This window comes from Pan paniscus, chromosome 9 (assembly GCF_029289425.2).
Source record: "Pan paniscus chromosome 9, NHGRI_mPanPan1-v2.0_pri, whole genome shotgun sequence".
NCBI classification, from domain to species: Eukaryota; Metazoa; Chordata; class Mammalia; order Primates; family Hominidae; genus Pan; species Pan paniscus.
In genome coordinates, this window is record NC_073258.2 from 72,813,561 (window position 1) to 72,834,527 (window position 20,967).

At 40.0% G+C, this 20,967-nt stretch overlaps 2 protein-coding genes across 4 annotated transcripts in view; one reads left to right on the top strand and one right to left on the bottom strand.

Moving 5' to 3' along the window:
* XNDC1N (XRCC1 N-terminal domain containing 1, N-terminal like) overlaps positions 1 to 20,967 on the bottom strand; it is a 72,851-nt gene that overhangs the window by 7,426 nt on the left and 44,458 nt on the right. For 2 of the 3 annotated variants that reach the window (XM_034933289.3, XM_055093744.2), the window contains one exon: positions 466 to 11,535. The exons of the other annotated variant lie outside the window; for it this stretch is intronic. In XM_034933289.3, the coding sequence (XP_034789180.1) occupies positions 11,530 to 11,535 (6 nt within the window). In that variant the 3' untranslated portion in view covers positions 466 to 11,529. Of the gene's footprint in view, positions 1 to 465; positions 11,536 to 20,967 lie in introns of those variants that run through there. 3 annotated transcript variants of the gene reach the window in all.
* On the top strand, positions 8,356 to 14,615 carry DEFB131B (defensin beta 131B). The gene is made up of 2 exons (XM_063608658.1): positions 8,356 to 8,413; positions 14,313 to 14,615. The coding sequence occupies exons 1-2, from the start codon at positions 8,356 to 8,358 to the stop codon at positions 14,465 to 14,467; spliced, it is 213 nt and encodes a 70-aa protein (XP_063464728.1). The 3' UTR covers positions 14,468 to 14,615.

A 20,967-nucleotide genomic window follows, 5' to 3' on the forward strand; every position in this document is an offset into this window, starting at 1 on the left:
TACTATTCTACCTTAAAGAAAAGAAACTCTTTTATTTGCAGCAACAAAGATGGAATTGGAGAACATTAGGCTAAGTGAAATAAGCCTGCCACAGAAAGACAAATATTACATGTTTCACTTATTTGTGGAATCTAAAACAATCAAACTCAAATAAGCAGAGAGTAGAACAGTGGTTACCAGAGGCTGGGGATGGTAAAGGGATGAGGATATCATGGTCAAACAGTACAAAGCCTCAACTGGACAGGAGAATAAGGTTTCTTTAAGATATACTGCACAGCATGGTGAATATAGTAAAAAATGTATTATACATTTCAAAATTGCCAAAAGAATATATTTCAACCATTCTCAAGGCAAAAAAATAATGATTTTAGGTGATTGGTGTGTGAATTACCATGATCTAATTATTCCACATTGAATTCATAAATCATAACATCACTTTGTACCCAATAAATAAGACAACTATAATTTATCAATTTATAATTAATAATTTGTTAATAAATAAGATAACAGGCAAAAGATTTGAGTACACATTTCACCAAAGAAAATATGTGAATGGGTGTAAACAGATGAAAAGATTATCAGAATCATTAGTCATTAGTGAAATGCAAATTAAAACCACAATGAGAAGCCACTTAACACACACTAGAATAACTATAATAAAAATGACCAGTGATAAAATATGTCCATGAAGATGTGGCTAAATGAGGGCCCTTTACAATGCTGATGGAAATATAAAATAGTATCACCGCTTTGGAAAATAGTTTGGCCTTTTCTTAAAACTGATAAATATGAATATATCATGCAATTTAATGATACTATTCTTAGGTTTCTATCCCATATATTAGTATATGGATAAACAAAATGTACTATATCTATACAGAGAAATACTATTTCATAATAAAAAAGAACAAATACTAATAGATGATACATCATGGATGAACTTCCACAACATTATGCTGCATGAAAAAAGCCAGTGAATGAGTTTATATATAACCCCCACACTCCCAGTCTTCAGATTAAAATGTAGCCCCAGCTGACAGCTTTTGTCTGCAACCTCAACACAGACCTTTAGCCAAAAGCACCCAGTTAAGCCTCATCCCACAGAAACTTGTGATAATCAGTTTGTTGTTTTAAGCCACTACATTTTGGAAAACCTTGTTATGCAACAATAACTAATACACTACCCCTGTGAAATTTCTATATTGTGCCTATTCTCTTTCATAAAATGTGTTGAGTAATCACCTAGCTCAATCTGTAATCTCAATTATTCTTAAGAAATAGGAATTATCACACTTTGGGAGGCCGAGGCGGGTGGATCACAAGATCAGGAGATCGAGACCATCCTGGCTAACAGGAGGAAACCCCATCTCTACTAAAAAATACCAAAAAAAATAGCCGGGCGTGGTGGCGGGCGCCTGTAGTCCCAGCTACTTGGGAGGTTGAGGCAGGAGAATGGCGTGAACCTGGGAGGTGGAGCTTGCAGTGAGTCGAGATCGCGCCACTGCACTCCAGCCTCGGTGACAGAGCAAGACTCCGTCTCAAAAAAACAAAAAAAGAAATAGGAATTATCTATTCCTTCAGGATTGTACATAAAATCTTGCTAGTTCTAGCACCTTTTGGATGTAAAAGGATACAACATTGACCACTTGTAAGTTTGTTTTGGTCAATATTATTCATTCGTATTTCCCTAAAAGTGTCCATTTCATTCACATATTCAGGATAGAGGGTTTAAAGGATTCTATCATGATATCAAAGCTCTTCTCTATCTGTAGTTTATGTTCCTTTTCTTCCCTGTATTATTATTTTTTCTCTTTTTCTCATGATGTTTTCCTAAGACTCAACTAATATATGAATCTTCCCATAAACTACCTAGTGGTCTTACTAAATAACTCTACAATGTTTCTTGCTTTGTTTTGTTTCTTATTTATGTGTGATATTATTTTTGTTTATTGCCTCCTATTTTGTTTCAAGTTTTTTTCTATTTATTTTGTTATTTATTTCAATTCTTCAGTTGAGCAGTACGCTGCTTTCATACTTTCATGAATTCTAGTAAATGTCTTGAAAACCATAAATGTCCCTTTTTATACCACTTTGGCTGCAATCCACAGGATTTCATTTATAGTGCTCTCCGTTTTTTCAGATCTAATTATTTTGTATTCATATTTATGTATGGCTTAGCCCAAGTGTTATGTAGGAATGTGTTGTGTTTGAATATCTCTATGTATGAATTTGGGAATATATCTTATTGTTATTGATTTCTGATATTAGCAACTTGCTGCAGGGAGCATGCCCTTTTCGATATCAATTTTATTTTAGAATTTATTCAATAATCATGGAAAGCCTCTCTGAGATGGTGACACAGGAACAAAGACTGAATGAAATAGGGGGACAGAGTTTCCATAGAAATATCTTAGAAAAGAATAATCCTTGCAATGGTAAGAGTAAAAACAGAGGCTATGAGGTAGAAATGAGTTTGAAATGTTTATGGAAGAGCAAGAAAACTAATACGTGTGGAACAGAATGAAAAGAGGGAACAGTAGCAGGAAAAAAAAGATCGGAGAAATATTCAGCAACCAAATCAGGTAGGACATTGTGTGGCATGTAAACAGACTGGATTTATTCTATGTAGTTTTTTTAAAAAACGTAATTAGATTTTCTTTTTTTTTTTTATTATACTTTAAGTTTTAGGGTACATGTGCACATTGTGCAGGTTAGTTACATATGTATACATGTGCCGTGCTGGTGCGCTGCACCCACTAACTCGTCATCTAGCATTAGGTATATCTCCCAATGCTATCCCTCCCCCCTCCCCCACCCCACAACAGTCCCCAGAGTGTGATATTCCCCTTCCTGTGTCCATGTGATCTCATTGTTCAATTCCCACCTATGAGTGAGAATATGCGGTGTTTGGTTTTTTGTTCTTGCGATAGTTTACTGAGAATGATGATTTCCAATTTCATCCATGTCCCTACGAAGGACGTGAACTCATCATTTTTTATGGCTGCATAGTATTCCATGGTGTATATGTGCCACATTTTCTTAATCCAGTCTATCATTGTTGGACATTTGGGTTGGTTCCAAGTGTTTGCTATTGTGAATAACGCTGCAATAAACATACGTGTGCATGTGTCTTTATAGCAGCATGATTTATAGTCATTTGGGTATATACCCAGTAATGGGATGGCTGGGTCAAATGGTATTTCTAGTTCTAGATCCCTGAGGAATCGCCACACTGACTTCCACAATGGATGAACTAGTTTACAGTCCCACCAACAGTGTAAAAGTGTTCCTGTTTCTCCACATCCTCTCCAGCACCTGTTGTTTCCTGACTTTTTAATGATTGCCATTCTAACTGGTGTGAGATGGTATCTCATAGTGGTTTTGATTTGCATTTCTCTGATGGCCAGTGATGATGAGCATTTTTTCATGTGTTTTTTGGCTGCATAAATGTCTTCTTTTGAGAAGTGTCTGTTCATGTCCTTCGCCCACTTTTTGATGGGGTTGTTTGTTTTTTTCTTGTAAATTTGTTTGAGTTCATTGTAGATTCTGGATATTAGCCCTTTGTCAGATGAGTAGGTTGCAAAAATTTTCTCCCATTTTGTAGGTTGCCTGTTCACTCTGATGGTAGTTTCTTTTGCTGTGCAGAAGCTCTTTATTTTAATTAGATCCCATTTGTCAATTTTGTCTTTTGTTGCCATTGCTTTTGGTGTTTTGGACATGAAGTCCTTTAAGGAAATAATTTGATTTAATTTGCATTTTAGAAACATATCTCTGGTGTCTGAACATAAATTAGAGTATGCAAAGCTCTCATAGAAACATAGAGACAAGTTAGAGGGCTCTCTCCAGAGACACTAGTGACTTGGACAATGGTGCAATGACAGAGGAAGTGAACAAAGGTTGGATTTAAGACACATTTTAGGCCGGGCCCAGTGGCTCACACCCATAATCCCAGCACTTTGGGAGGCCAAGGCAGGCGGATCATCTGAGGACAGGAGTTTGAGAACAGCCTAACCAACATGGCGAAACTCCACCTCCACAAAAAAAAAAAAATACAAAAATTAGCTGAGAATTGGTAGCTAGCACCTGTAATCCCAGTTACTCAGGAGGCTGAGACACAAGAATTGCTTGAACCTGGGAAGCAGAGGTTGCAGTGAGCAGAGATCGCACCATTGCACTCCAGCCTAGGTAACAGAGTGAAACTCTGTCTCAAAAATTTTTAAAAATAAAAAATAAAAGAGATATTTTAAAGATAGAACTCGGCTTGCTAATGGGTTGTAATTATTAAATGAGAGAATCAAAGGTATGCTCAGAGTTTTTGTTCATTTTTGTTTTTTAACCTAAACAACTAGGTACATGAGCCCATCATTGAGAGAGCAAGACAAAGGGGAGTGTGAGTATTAACAGAGAAAGTGGTATGAATCAAAAATTCATTTTGGAATTCTTGAGTTGCTTATTAGACATCCAAAAGTAGATGTCAAGTAAATATTGAATTTTTTTATTCTGAAACTTATAGGAAACATCCAGGCTAGAGCTAATACTTCATTTACACAGAGAGAGACAGCAACCTTGTGCCAATATGCTTCTCATAGCTATGAAGAGAATCTATCTATAGACTTGATCAACTCAAGTGCAGAAAGAGAAAAAAAAATTGCCTCCTAACAACTGATGGAGTGATTTTACTCATTTCGTTTGACCTTATGTCTATCATTTATTTTTACCTTATTTTCTATCTTTTTCTCTTATTTTGCTAGTTGAACAAAGTTATTATCCATTTTTTACCTATACTGGAAAATAGTCTATACTAAGATTCTCCTTTCAATTAACAACGTATTGAACTAAAGGTTTTACTCGCTCCATATAAGTTAAGCACACCTGCAACTCCAGCAGCCACTTGGGTCAGGAGACCTAGCCAGAAATTGATTTGGAAATAGTAGAGAAGCCCCCTGGGACAGTCTCATAACATTTAAATAGTGAAATTATAAACACAAAACAATGCCCAACAATGAAAGGATGATTACATAAATATATTATGAAATATCCATAATATGGAATATTATGCAGAAAGTAAAAATTTTGAGTATTTGAAAATAGTATAGGAAAATATTTACAATAAAGTAATACTTATTAATAAATAAAGCTATAGGTGAATCACAAGAATAAGAGAGAGAGAAATTTAATGGAAAGTAAATAAACTAAAATAGTAATGATCTTTTAAGTGATCAAGTAATGTGTTATATCTATTATCATGATAATCTTATTTTTTCCAATTTTACATGAAATAATATTTAGGAATCAATAAAAATAAAATATACTTATAGGATATAGGCATATATGTGTTTGTCTACTCTTATACAGAGAAAAACTTGTGAGTGATTTAGCAAAAGTATATTCAATGGAAAGCTGAGGGAAAATGTCAGCCACTTGTGGGGTAAGAAGTGAATGAAAGATAAAGTGGAAATGAAGCATAGAGACTATGATTTTCCTGAGGGGGAAAGGGAAAAGCTAGGGCATTCATTAAAAAAACAAACTAAATACAGGAAAGTCAATTTTGTGTTTTGTTTTTAACATGGCAGGAACTTGAGGATATTGACAGACTTAAAGTAAGGAAAACAATGGATTTAGAAAGCTGGCAGCAGCCGGGCACGTAGCTCACTGCTGTAATCCCAGCACTTTGGGAGGCAGAGGCAGGCAGATCACTTGAGGCCAAGAGTTCAAGACCAGCCTGGCCAACATGGTGAAACTTCATCTCTACCAAAAATAGAAAAATTAGTTGGGTGTGGTGGCACACACCTGTAATCCCAGCTACGTGGGAGGTTGAGGCAGGAGATTCACTTGAACCTGGAGGTGGAGGTTGCAGTGAGCTGAGATCACGCTGCTGCCCTCCAGCCTGAGTGACAGAGTAAGACTCTGTCTCAAATAAATAAATAAATAAGAAAAAGAAAACCGGCATCAACAAGAAGAAAAATAGATAATTAATGCATCAAAGTCCCCAAAGCTGTCAGTACTGCTGAAGGCAGGAAAGGAAGGTAAACAATGAATACTTGATTATAAATTGTTTATTGAAAATCTGGTGCCTTCCTGGAGAGTTATGTGCAATAAAACTCTATAATTTCTAGGTCAAATTTAATTATCTAATGGTAAATTACCTTCATTCTTTTTCTACTGTGACAGCTTATATTTGATAGCTTGATAGCTATCTGATCTTCTTCTTGGTGTTCTTTTAAGGAAAGTCATTGGTCAAAGCACTTTACCTTTCTTTGCTGAAGCCCTCTGCAATCTAAGCCATCTTTCAATGCTCATCTGGTACCTACTGGTCCACCCCCAGAATGCAGTGAACCTTCCTCTGACCCTTCTTTGATATCCATGATTGGTAGCCCATGGATTACACAATGTTCTTGGGCTTCCTGGGCAGAATTCCAAGCCTGCCTCCTGGCTCCAAATCTCTTAGGTTGGTGCAAACGTAATTGCGATTTTTGCCATTGAAAGTAATGGCAAAAACCGCAATTACGTTTACACCAACCTACATCAGGCTGGCAAACAAATGTTCATAGAAAATACCAAGCAGTGAAAATTATGCCCTTAGTGTTCCATAAAGGATTTCAATTATTTGTTCCCATAAATTGTATTGCTTTGCAGTGTAAACTGTACTTCCAAAGCTTTTCCTTGTGATCAAGAAAGAAAGAATTCTCAGAGAGGTGAGAAAAAGCAGTAAATTCTGGATTCTTGACAGAGATGCTAATGATCCTAGGCCATTCTGGCTTCAGTAAATGGAGCAGTTAGCAATAACCAGCACAATGACCCTAAGATCCCCCTTTGAGTTTCTAGGGTGTTGGCAGAGGCTTGTGCCCAGGCACCGCTGCCCCAGCAACTCAGGAGGAAGGACCTGAATGGAGGTTTAGGAAAAAACATCTCCAGAGCTTTCATGCCCCTCACTGGCCCTCCTTAGGCTAAGACTTGGGAAGTTTGCCTCTTCCAAGACCTCCCCATCCCTGACTCAAGATTTCATTTTCAAAGTCTCTAAAGGCAGGGAGGACCTGCTCAAATAATGTAACCACGTGTTCCATTCACTAACACTCTGAAGTATTATAGAAGTAGCACCAAGAAGAAGCCATGGCAGAAAGAGAACTTCCTTCTTGGTACTGAGAAAATTTACTTCACCTGTAGTGAGACCATCTAGAAAGGAATGAAGGTCAAGTAAGACCAGGAATGCGCATGTACTTTGCAGTTTCTGAAGTTGATATTCTGGCCAGATGTGGTGGCTCACCCCTGTAATCCCAGCACTTCGGGAGGCTGAGGCATGTGGATCACTTGAGGCCAGGAGTTCGAGACCAGCCTGGCCAACATGGCAAGACACTATTGCTACTAAAGATACAAAACTTAGCCAGGCATGGAGACATGTGCCTGTAATCCCAGCTACTCGGGAGGCTGAGGAAGGAGAATCACTTGAACCCGGAAGGCAGAGGTTGCAGTGAGCCAAGATCGCACCACTGCGCTCCAGCCTGGGCAACTGTGTGAGACCCTGTCTCTAAATAAAAAAAATAAATAAATAAATAAAGTTTACTCATACCCTTTTTAAGCATTCCGTACGGCACCCAAAGTATTCTGGTGTTTATGTTCATTTCCTTAGTGTCTAAGAAGTAATTTGTGACTCTCTGTCAGAAATATGCTCGTGTTGCATTGCTATTTCTTTGTATATATTATTTGCTTTCCGAAGTGTATTATAGGTTCCCTAAGGCCCACTCTTCTTTCTTTAATTCCTCTTATATTACATATAACTGATGTGAAAACAATTTGTGTTAACTTAGGTTTCAACATAAAAATTAGTTTATCTCATTCGATCGATTGGACAGAAAGATAATCAAATAAAAGTTTTTCTGTATCTCACTAGTCTGTTTATAATTCCACATTTAATTCCATTGCTTAAGCATGCTAACACACGGTGCCAAAATAGTAATAAATAGGCATGCTGTTGTATTACATGGTTCTTCCCATTATCAGAAAAATAAAATGAATGCTTTTCCTCTATAACTGCTTCCTTAACTTTTACAGTTCCTCCAGAATGCATAAGACAATGCTGATATTTCAAGTCTCTCTCCTGCCTTTGCCATGGCTGTGCTTTCTACTACCTTTGCACACACCCTGTTGACCTTTGATAAATGTACTTTAAATGACTGATAGTCATGATGATTGCATGCTGTCTCCTGATATAAAATCTCATTGAAACACAGAAATGTTCTTGCTCCTGAAAGGCTCAATAATCACTCAGCAACTCACCTCTTCAGAGGACTGAATGTACACAGAAGTCCTCTTCATCTCAGCTACTGATTCTCTCTAACCTGCTTTACCTATTCAACCATGAGGGTCTTGTTTTTTGTCTTTGGAGTCCTTTCCTTGATGTCCACAGTTCCTCCAAGTAAGACAGAAACTTTTTTATTCCAAAGTTCTAAAAATGTAAGTAAAAGAAAATGCAAGGTCTTTCAAGAGTCTGAAAATAAATTAGGCATGGGCAGATTTTACTGTACCATGAAGGCTGCTCAAGAGACTGAAGAGTTGATACTAAAGAAATAAATAAGGTGGTTCACTGCAGTGATTTAACCTATGATAAACTCACTTGAGGCCGGGCACAGTGGCTCATGTCTATAATCCCAGCATTTGGGGAGTTTGAGGTGGGTGAGCTCAGGAGTTCTAGACCAGCCCGGTGGGGGCAACAGGGTGAAACCACATCTCTACAAAAAAAATATATATATACAAAAAATTAGTCAGGTATAGTGGTGCGTGCCTGTGGTTCTGGCTGCTCAGGAAGCTTAGGCAGGAGGATCGCTTGAGCCTGAGATGTCAAGGCTGCATTCAGCTTAGTTCATGCCACTGCACACCAGCCTGGGCAACAGAGTGAGACCCTGTCTCAAAAAATAATCATAAAAAAAATAAAATTACTTGAGAGTTGTGTTTGATCAAAAGATGGTGAGAGGATGCACACAGAACACAGGAAATTTAAAGAATTGGAAAAATGAAAAGCGAATGATGACTAGAAGAAGGGCTAGAGGTGAAGAGGTGGATACTCCACCATAATCCTTGGTTCACAGGATAAATTCACCACTGATCCAGGCAAGGACCTAGCCTCTGTGTTCCTTTAAAGTTGAATAAAACTCATATGATATCATTTAATGTATATGGAAATTACTTTTTGTATGGTGAGAGTTAAGATTCCACCTTAATTTTTAACCACAAAACTAGCCAATTATATATAGGCATATTTATTAAATAATCAATATGACTTTCCCAAATTAATTTTAAAATTCATCAATACCCCATAATAAAAACATATTAAACTGTGGTTCATACCTGAGATTTAGATTACTGGTTGACTTATTGATCATTTCTGAAGCACATTTTAATACTTCACAATTCAAGATTCCCTCATTTATATAATACTTCATGATTCAAGATTCCCTTATGTATATAATTATAAATAATTATGCCTTTCCCCCATGAATGCTAGTGGGTTTTTTATATTTTTATTGAGATAAAATTTACCATAAAATTCATTGCCTTAAAGTGTTCTATTCAGTGGTTATCAGTGTATTCTTAAAATTGTGCACCCCTCACCATTATCTAATTCCAGAATATGTTTATAAGCACAAGAAGAAATCTCTCCTCCTCCCAGTCCCTAGCAACCACTGATCTAATTTTTGTCTCTATGTATATTCCTATTCTGGACATTTACTATGAACAGAATAATAAATATGTGATCCTTCATGTCTGCCTTCTTTCATTTAGCATAATGTTTTCAAGATTCATCCATGTTGTGGCATAGATTCGTACCTCATTCCTTCATTCAGTGGTCATCAGTATATCCCACTTTAAGAATCCACTGATACTCACTAAATGGAACACTCTAAAGGAATGAATTTTATAGTAAATTCTATCTCAATAAAAATATAAAACACCAACATTCACGGAGGAAAAGTATAATTCTGTATAATTATATAAATGATGGAATCTTGAAATAAATTTTAAAATGTGCTCTGAGGTAACATGTGCCTCAGAAAAGATAAATAAGTCAATTGATAATCTAAATCTCAGGTATAAACCACAGTTTAATATGTATTTATTATAAAGTATTGGTGGATTTTAAAATTAATTTGGGAAAGTTAGATTGATTATTGGTGTTGGTAAAAAAATTTCATCATATGAATTATTTAGCATATGGTTGTTTATAACAGACTCTAATGATCCATTGTGTTTCTTTTATATCAGTTGTAATGTCTCCTGTTTTATTTCTGATTTTATTTATTTGGCATTCTCTCTTTTGTTCTTGGTTAGTCTAGCTAGCAGTTTATAAAGTCTGTTTATCTCTTCCAAAAGTCAACTTTTTGTTTCATTAATTCTTTGAATTTTTTAAATCTCGAATTCACTTAGTCCTGCTCTGATTTTTATTATTTCTTTCCTTCTCCTAAGTTTGGATTTCATTTTTTCTTGTTTTTCTTGTTCCTTGAGGTGCATAGTAGCTTGTTTATAATCTTACTATGTTCTTGCAGTAGGCATTTATTGCTGTAAAATTCTCTCTTAGCACTGTCTTTGTTGTATTCCATAGGTTTTGGTATGTTGTGTTTCCATTTGCATTTATTTCAAGAACATTTGTTATTTTCTTCTGAGTTTTTTCATTGACTCAATGGTTGTTCAGAAGCATGTTGTTTAATTTCCATGTTATCTGTATAGTTTCCAAAGTTCTTCCTAGTATTCATTTCTAGTTCTATTCTATTTTTGTCTAGAATATACTTGATATAATGTTGATTTTTCAAAATTTGTTGAAACTTGTTTTGTGTCTTAACATATGGTCTAGCCTGGAGAATGTTCTATGTGATGAGGAGAAGAATGTGTACTCCACAGCTATTGGATGAAATGTTGTGTAAATGTCTGTTAAGTCTATTTGGTCTGTGGTACAGATTAAATTTGATGATTATTTGTTAGCTTTCTACCTAGATGATCTGTTCAATGCTGAAAGTGGGGTATTGAAGCCCTCAGTTATCATGATGTTAAGGTGTATCTCTCTCTTTAGCTCTAATGATATTTTTAATATATCTATTCCACTACTGGGTACATATATATACATATTTGGAATTTTTATATCCTCTTGCTGGATTGGCCCTTTTATCATTATATGATGGCCTTCTTTGTCTCTTTTTATGTTTTTTCACTTAAAGTCAATTTTGTCCAATATAAATATAGATGTATTAGGCCATTCTTGCATTGCTATAGGGTTATCATAATAAAGTACCACAGAATGGGTGCCTTAAGTAACAAAAGTTCATTTTCTCACAGTTCTGGAAGTTATAAGTCTAAGATCAAGATGTCAGCACATTTGGTTTCTCCTGAGGCCTGTCTTGGCTTGCAGCTGGTTGCCTTCTTGCCATGTCCTCTTATGGCATTTTTTTGTGCACATGCATTCCTGGTGTCTCTTCCTCTTCTAATAAGGACATCAGCCATATTGCACGAGGGCCATACCCTGGGAGTCTCATTTTAGCTTTATCAGTCCTTAAAAAAAAAAAAAAAAAATCTTCAAATATGATTACATTCTGACATACTAAAGATTGGGACTTTAACATACAAATTTTGGAGGAAAACTGGTTAGCCCATAACGATGAATTCATCAATAGACTGATATGATCAAGGAAAGAATCAGTGAGCTTAAAGAATTTTAAATAGCAACTTCCAAAACTTAAAAGCAAAGAAAAAAGAATTAAAAAGAACAGAATATTTAATAAGTGTAGGCCAGTTACAAAAGGAAAAATATATGTGTAATGAAGTATCAGGAGGAGGAGAAAGAAAGGAACAGAAGAAATATTTGAAGAAATTCTGACTGAGATTGTCCCAAAATTGAAAATAAACAAAATCTACATATCTAGGAAGCTGAGAGAATACCAAGCAAGATAAATACAAAAAATTTAAACATAGGCATATTATATTGAAACTGCCAAAAATCAAAGACAAAAAGAAAATCTTAAAAGAAGCCAGGAGGGGAAAAAATCTTTATCTATGGACAACCAAGGATAAGAATTACATCAGACTTCTCTTAAACCACATAAGCAAAAAGAGAGGAAAGTGAAATATTTAAAATGTTAAAAAAAAAAAAAGAACACTATCTTAAAACTCTCTACTTAGCAAAATTATCTTTTTTTTTTTAGACAGAGTCTCACTTTGTCACCCAGGCTGGAGTGCAGTGGCAGTGACCTTGGCTCACTGCAGCCTCCGCCTCCTGGGTCCAAGCAATCTCGTGCCTCAGCCAGCCACCACCACGCCTGGCTAATTTTGTATTTTTAGTAGAGACTGGGTTTCACTAGTTTGGCCAGGCTGGTCTTGAACCCCTGACTTCAGGTGATCCGCCCGCCTTGGCCTCCCAAAGTGCCAGGATTAAAGGTGCAGGCCACCATGACCAGCCTACCCTTTAAATTAAAGTAAAAATACATAATTTTCTTAGGTAAACAAAAATAGAGTTTGTCACCAGTAGTCCTACCTTACACTAAAAGTAAAAAGAAATTCTTCACTCATACTCAATGGTGAAAAACTAAAAGCTTTTCTTCTAAGATCAGGAACAAGGCAAAAGTGCCCCTTCTTGCCACATTTATTTAACATGATACTAAAAGTTCTAGCAAGAACAATTAGGCAAGAAAAGGAAATAAATGGCATCCAAACTGTTGGGGGGTGGGAATGAGTAAAATTATCTATTTCCAAATGACATAATTTTTTTGTAAAAAACCCTAAACTTCACTCCCCCAAAATTATTAAAACTAACAACAAATTCAGTAAAGTTGCAGGATAGAAAATCAACCTAGAAATACCAGTTGTGTTTCTATAGCACTAACAGCAAGCAACTGGAAAGCAAGTAAAGAAAATCCCATTCATAATAGCAAGAAAAAGATAAGATATTTAAGAATAAACTTAACCAAAAGATGAAAGACTGGTACATTAAAAATTGCAGACATTCATGAAAGAAATTAAAGAAGACACAAATCAGTAGAAAGATATCCTATGTTCATGAATTGGAAGACATAATATTAAAATATCCGTACTATTCAAAGCAATTTATAGATTATTTACAATCCCTATCAAAATCCTAATGGCACTCTTCACAGAAATAGAAAAAACAATCTTAAAATTCATATAAAACCACAAAGGACCCAGAATAGTCAAAACAATGAGCAAGAAAAACAAAGCTAGGGGCATCACATTTTCTAATTTCAAAATGTATTATAAAGATAGAGTAATCAAAACTGTGTGCTACTGGGATAAAGATAGACATATAGGCCACTGGAAGAGAATAGAGGGCCAAGAAATCAACCGACACTTATAAAGTCAACTGGCCTTCAACAAACATGCGAAGAATATATAATGGGGAAAAGATGATTTCTTCAATACACGGTACTGAGAAAACTGAATATTCATATGCAAAAGAATAAAATTGGACCTGTATCTTACACTACACACAAAAAGCAATTCAAAATGAACTACACATTTAAACATAATTACCTGAGACTGTAAAACTTATAGAAGAAAACATAAGGAGAAACTTTCATGATGTTGGTCATGGCAAATATTTTAACTTATAAATTGTAACAAAAGGATTTGGGAAGGATTGGTATGTTTAAAGGGAATATTTATGGGAGATTATGGGTTATAGGCTCCTGTCCATATCTCAGTAACTTCCTCAGTAAAGGAGACATGGCCTTGAGCCCAAATACATTGGGAAGCTGGAACTAAGACTCAACTCCTTCTGGCCCCTTCTCTCAATTAAGGATTATTTTTTCTCATTTCACCAAGAACAGAGAAGCAACCAAAGATAGCTTTTCCACTTTTCCACCACCATATCTCTTCACATGGTTTTATCTTTATCCATAATCTGCCTTCTCTTCACTCTCTGATTCAAGGCCAACCCCTCCACTTACACTAGATTCCATCCCCAATGACTTTTTTAAGAATTTAACTCCAGAAATTAAACATTATTTCCTGCATTATGAATCTCTACACCACCCCCAAGCTGGATAATTCATTTTAGGTAGAAATATATGGTAATAGTTCTCATTTAAAATTCTGTACATTTCCAACTACTGCCTCATTTACTACTCTCTTTATAGAAGAAATCATCGTTTGTCTTTATTCAGCATCTCCACTTTTTCTCTTGCATTCTTTTGCTGTTGTTTTTGTTTTTCTGGGAAAGTTCTGTAATGCTTTTAATTTATTATAAAACATTTCAGACATTTAAACATAAAAAGTAAGTAATATTGTGTCATATAATTTGTCTTCTCTTTTTAAAGCCAGAAGCTTCACTTCTAATGATGAATGTCCTTCAGAATATTATCATTGCAGACTGAAGTGCAATGCTGATGAACATGCAATTAGATACTGTGCTGACTTCAGCATCTGCTGCAAACTGAAGATCATTCAAATTGACGGACAAAAGAAGTGGTGAAAATTCTAACTCCATCTTCTTCAGACTCCAGGAGAAAAAACATGTCTTAAACTCTCTTATCTATGAATAATTAACATGATAGATGAAAATTATTATAATTGCATGTTTAGATGGTCAGGTGAAAATGAATATAAATTTTATAAATGCTAACACTCTATTTTCATTTGTGCATTTTAACATTTACTCCCTTAATTTACATCCACAGCCACATTGTTGTTTCACCCATAGTACTATATCCGATGCGGGGAGTAAGAGCCAGCCCCTTTTGCCCCCCTGGCACTTAGGACCCCTATCGCAGGGGTGAGAGGCACCCCCCGCGATGCTGGGAGTAAAAGCTAGCCCTTCTTGCCCCCATGGCTCTTAGGATCCCCATCGCAGGGGGGTGAGGTGCCCCCCGCCATGCGGGGAGTAAGAGCCAGCCCTTCTTGCCCCCCTGGTTTTTAGGATCCGCGGTGGACACACAGCCTGTTTATCATATTGTGAGTAATATCATCTCCCACTCTGGAGATTATGAACTGTTTCACAAACCGGTGTACACCCTGGGTATACAGAGATTGTACACCCGTCTGTATTGGGTGTCATATCATCCTCTTCCTCCCTGAATATTAAGAACAGTATCACAAGGGTGCTTCTACTCCCTGGGATATCACGTGTCATATCCTCCTCTCCCACGTTGCAATTAGAAACAATATCAGTGGGGGCGTGTCCACCTTCTGTGATATTGAAAGTAATATCATACTCTTCCCTCCAGGATCATGGGAACAATATCCTTGGTGGTGTCCACTTTCTGCCATATATATAGTCCTATCACCCCCTCCGCCTTGGAATGTTATAAAGGACCATCTCACACGGGGGTGTACACTTCCTGCGATGTTGGGAGTAATAGCATTGTCTTCTTCCGTGAATAATAGGAGCAAAATCACCGGGTGGATGCACACCCAGTGCTATATTGGGAGTAACATCATACTCCACACCCTGGAGATTATATTCGGATCAATATCACCGGCTGGGTGTACACCTACTGCGATATTGAACGTAATATCATGCTGTCTCCCACCCTGGACATTAGGAGCAATATCACAGGTGGGTGTACACCCACTGAGGTATTAGGGAGTAATATTAGTGTGAATTATACTTCATTTATTATTAAAATGAATATGAATGACCGATATTAATATTAATATTAAGAAATAATTGCTAATAAAAAGTTTTCAGATGATTAATATTAATATGAATTATTAGGAGCTAATATTACTGTTTTCTAATGAATAAGATCAATATCAGTTATTAATATCAGGCATCATTAATCATTAATATTAGTCATGTATTATCATTAATATAACTATTTAATATTAATTATCATTATTATCGGTATTGATTTTAAAAATTATTATGGGTTATTAATATTGATAATTATTAGTGTCAATTAAAAATTGAGATTATTAATTGCAGTTAAGTCGCATTGTGCCATTCCACCCCTCCCTCGGCAGCTCGTTTACGACCCAAAACAGGGACACAAATGCCCCTGAGAGAGCAGCGGTAGACTGGGATAGATGAGGATGGTCACGTGGCGGAGAGGCGTGTTTTTGGGTACCAGCCCTTCACCTGCGTCGACCTTCTCAACTGGAAAAACAATACACCGCCCTATACCAAAAAGCCACAAGCTCTAATTGATTTGCTCCAAACTGTTATCCAGACCCACAACCCCACCTAGGCTGATTGGCACCAGTTGCTCATGTTCCTCTTTAACAGCGAAGAAAGGTGGAGAGTCCTCCAAGCAGCAACTAAGTGGCTAGAGGAACATGCAGCAGCTGATTATCAAAACTCCCAAGAGTATGGAAGGACCCAGTTGCCAGGAACCGACCCCCAGTTGGACCCACATGAAAGAGAGGAGATGCAAAGGCTAAACCGAGACAGGGAAGCTCTCTTGGAAGGATTAATGAGGGGAGCTCAGAAGGCCACAAACGTTAACAAGCTCTCTGAGGTCATTCAGGGAAAAGAAGAAAGTCCAGCACAATTGTACGAGAGACTGTGGGAGGCCTATCGTATGTATACTCCCTTTGATCGCGATAGCCCTGACAATCAGCGCATGATTGCCATGGCTTCAGTCGGTCAAAGCGCAGAAGACATCAGAAGAAAACTGCAGAAACAGGTTGGGCTTGCAGGGATGAATCCACCACAATTACTAGAAATAGTTAGCCAGGTGTTTGTAAACAGGGATGCAGTAAGCCCTAAGGAAAACGGCAAAGAGAATGGAGGTCAGACCTGGAGACACGCCGAACTGTTTGTCAGCTGCAGCAATCAGAGGGCCCCCCACAAAGAGGCAAGGGAAGGGGGGCCCTGGGAAAGAAACTCAGCTTGGCTGTCACAGTTTGCAGCATAACCAGTGTGCTGATTGTAAAGAAATAGGACAGTAGAAAAACAAATGCCCTCAGCTCAAAAGAAAACAAGGTGACTCAGAGCAGGAGGCCCCGGACAAGGAGGAAGGGGCACTGCTCAACCTGGCAGAAGGGTTATTGGACAGAGGGAGACAGGGCTCAAGCGTCCCCAAAGAGCCTCTGGTCAGAATGACAGTCAGGGGTGGAGACACTGACTTTCTTGTAGATAGCGGTGCTGAACATTCGCTAGTAACCGCCCCGGTAGCCCCCTTATCCAAAAAGACTATTGACGTCATCGGAGCCACGGGGGTTTCAGCAAAGCTAGCTTTCTGCTTGCCTCGGACTTGTACTGTAGGAGGACATAAAGTCATTCATCAGTTTTGGTACATGCCTGACTGTCCCTTGAACTTTTCAGGAAGGGACTTGCTAAGCAAGCTGAAAGCCACTATCTCTTTGACACAGCATGGCTCTTCACTGCTAAAGTTACCCAGAGCGGGAGTCATTATGACCCTTATGGTCCCCCGAGAGGAGGAAAGGAGACTTTTCTTAACTGAGCCAGGCCAAGAGAGAAGACCAGCACTGGCTAAGCGGTGGCCAAGAGTATGGGCAGAAGACAACCCTCCAGGATTGGCCAGTTAAGACTGCGGACCTGCCAGTGAGGCAAAAACAGGAGCCGGTCCCCAGAGAAGCCCTTCAAGGTATCCAGGTCCATCTCAAGCACCTAAGAACTTTTGGAATGATTGTTCCTTGTCAGTCTCCATGGAACACTCCCCTCCTGCCTGTTCCCAAGTCACGGACCAAGGACTACCGGCCAGCACAGGATTTGCGCTTGCTTCATCAAGCTACACTGACTTTCCATCCAACAGTACCTAACCCGTCCACATTGTTGGGGTTTCCGCCAGCTGAGGACAGCTGGTTCACCTGCTTGGACCTGAAAGACGCTTTCTTTCCTATCAGATTAGCCCCTGAGAGGCAGAAGCTGTTTGCCTTTCAGTGGGCAGATCCGGAGTCAGGTGTCACTACTCTGTACACTTGGACCGGGCGTCCCCAAGGGTTCAAGCACTCCCCCACCATCTTCGGGGAGGCGTGGGCTCGAGACCTCCAGAAGTTTCCCAGCAGAGACCTAGGCTGCGTGTTGCTCTAGTAGGTTGATGACCTTCTGCTGGGACACCCCACGGCACTTGGGTGTGCCAAGGGAACAGATGCCCTACACCGGCACCTGGAGGACTGTGAGTAGAAGGTGTCCAAGAAGAAAGCTCAGATCTGCTGACAGCAGGTACGTTACTTGGGGTTTACTATCCGACAGGGGTCAGAACGCAGCCCGGGATCAGAAAGAAAGCAGTTCATTTGCCATCTAGCGGAGCCTAAGAGCTGAAGGCAGGTGAGAGAATTCTTAGGATCTGTGGGGTTTTGTAGACTGTGGATCCCAAACTTTGCAGTATTAGCCAAGCCTTTGTATGCGGTCAACAAGGGGGCGGGGACCAGGAACCTTTGGAATGCAGATTCCAACAACAGCAAGTCTTTCATGAGTTAAAGGAAAAACTTCTGGCAGCCCCAGCCCTGGGGCTACCGGATCTGACAAAGCCTTTTCCATTATATGCATCAGAGAGAGAAAAGATGGCAGCTGGACTTTGAACCCAAACTGTGGGGCCCTGGCCGAGGCCGGTGGCCTACCTCTCTCAACAACTAGACAGGGTTCCTAAAGGATGGCCCCCCTGTTGGAGGGCATTGGCAGCAACTGCCCTGCTAGTACAAGAAGCAAATAAGCTGACTCTGGGGCAAAACCTGAACATAAAGGCCTCCTGTGCCGTGGTGACTTTAATGAATACTAAAGGACATCATTGGCTAACGAATGCCACACTCACCAAGTACCAGACTTTGCTCTATGAAAATCCCCGTATAACCATCGAAGTTTGTAACAGCCTACACCCCGCCACCTTGCTCCCGGTGTCAGAGAGCCCTGTCGAGCCTGATTGTGTAGAAGTGTTGGACTCAATTCACTCTAGCAGACCTGACCTCCGGGACCAGACTTGGGCATCAGTAGACTGGGAACTGTATGTGGATAGGAGCAGCTTCTTCAACCCCCAAGGAGAGAGAGGTGCAGGGTATGCAGTGGTAACCCTGGACACTGTTGTTGAAGCCAGATCGTTGCCCCAGGCCACTTCAGCCCAGAAAGCTGAACTCATTGCTTTCATTCGGGCCTTAGAACTCAGTGAGGGTGAGACTGTCAACATTTACACTGATTCTCAGTATGTCTTTTGAACCCTTCAAGTGCATGGAGCGTGATACAAAGAAAAGGGCCGTGCACATTCCTCAGCCCTAGGCTCAAAACAAACAAGCCCAGTACAAACACATCCCATCCTCCCATCCCACCACATATTACCATATATCTCTTAAACTTCCCCCAGGCTCAAAACAAACAAGCCCAGTACAAACACCACCAGGAAAGTCTCCGATAAAAGGACAGATGAGGGGACAGCCGTTCAAAGTTTTACTGAAAGAGCAGGAACCAAAAGAATTCCTTTGTTCCCTTGTACTTTCAGGCTATAAAAAAGCAAACACTCGCATTGTTCAAGGCCCTCTTGTATGCGGTAGAATGGAAGGACCAGGTTCGAACTTGTAGTAAAGATCCTTGCCGCTTGGCTTTGACTCTGGACTCTGGTAGTCTTCTTTGAGGAACAAACGGTCTGGGCATAACATCTGGGGGCTCGTCCGGGATTCCCCAAGCCCACCAGACCCCTGGTCAACGGATCTGCTAGGATCGATCTACTGATAGGTGAGCTGGCTCGTCTCCGTTTGTCTGTCCGTGTCTGTTCTGAATCCGAATCTGTGACTCGCGAAGTCTGAAACTGGAGCTAGCACAGTCCTGGCGGACGCGCTATAGGACAGCCAGCAGAGACCGGTAAGAGACGTCCCCTGGCTCTCATCTGATCTATATTGTGATCTGAGCTGCCCCGGTTTGGCGGGCAGCAGCCGTATCTGAGCTGCCCGGTTGATCGGGCAGCATCTGTCTCTGATCTGAGCTGCCCCGGTTTGGCAGGCAGCAGCCGTATCTGAGCCGCCTGGTTAGGCGGGCAGCAGCTGTCTCTAATCTAGGCTGCCCCAGCGCGACCGCGATCCAGGCAGCTGACTCTGACCCAGGCTTCCGGTGCGCGCTTGCGATCTGAGCTGCCCCGGTTTGGCGGGCAGCAGCCGTATCTGAGCTGCCCGGTTAGGCAGGCAGCAGCTGTCTCTAATCTAGGCTGCCCCAGCGCGACCGCGATCCAGGCAGCTGACTCTGACCCCGGCTTCTGGTGCGCGCTTGCGATCTGAACTGCCCCGGTTTGGTGGGCAGCAGCCGTATCTGAGCTGCCCGGTTGATCGGGCAGCATCTGTCTCTGATCTGAGCTGCCCCAGTTTGGCGGGCAGCAGCCGTATCTGAGCTGCCCGGTTGGGCGGGCAGCAGCTGTCTCTAATCTAGGCTGCCCCAGCATGACCGCGATCCAGGCAGCTGACTCTGACCCAGGCTTCCGGTGCGCGCTTGCGATCTGAACTGCCCCGGTTTGGCAGGCAGCAGCTGCCTCTGACCAGGGCTGCCAAAGTGCACCTGCGATTAGATATCATTAATAAGTAAGTCAGATCAGATTTCCTTTACAAGGATTCAAACCCACATTCCCTTACAGGAAGAGACTACAAATTATTACAGGATAAGTAATACCCAGAGCACTCCTCTATCTCTCCTTACGAGTAATTTCAAAGAAGTTAGAGCAAGAGGCCATGATCTTAGTATAGAAATCAGGAAAGGAAAGCTAATTACTCTGTGTCGCTCCGAATGGCCTGCCTTTGATGTGAGGTGGCCGCCCGAAAAGACCTTCCGACTTGCTGTCATCACTAAGGTAAAGTCCAAGATTTTCCTACCTAGGCATGCAGGCCACTTAGATCATATCCCATATATCCTCATATGGCAGGACCTTGTTAAGAACCCGCCTCCTTAGCTGTCCCCTTTCCAATTGGCCTCTGAACCCTGTAAGGCACTAGTTGCTTGACCACCAAAATCCAAGCAACCAACTGCCCCCCCCATCCTGTTTTACCTGACAGCGAAGACCCACTGTTCACAGAACCCCCTCCGTACCCCTCCGGGCC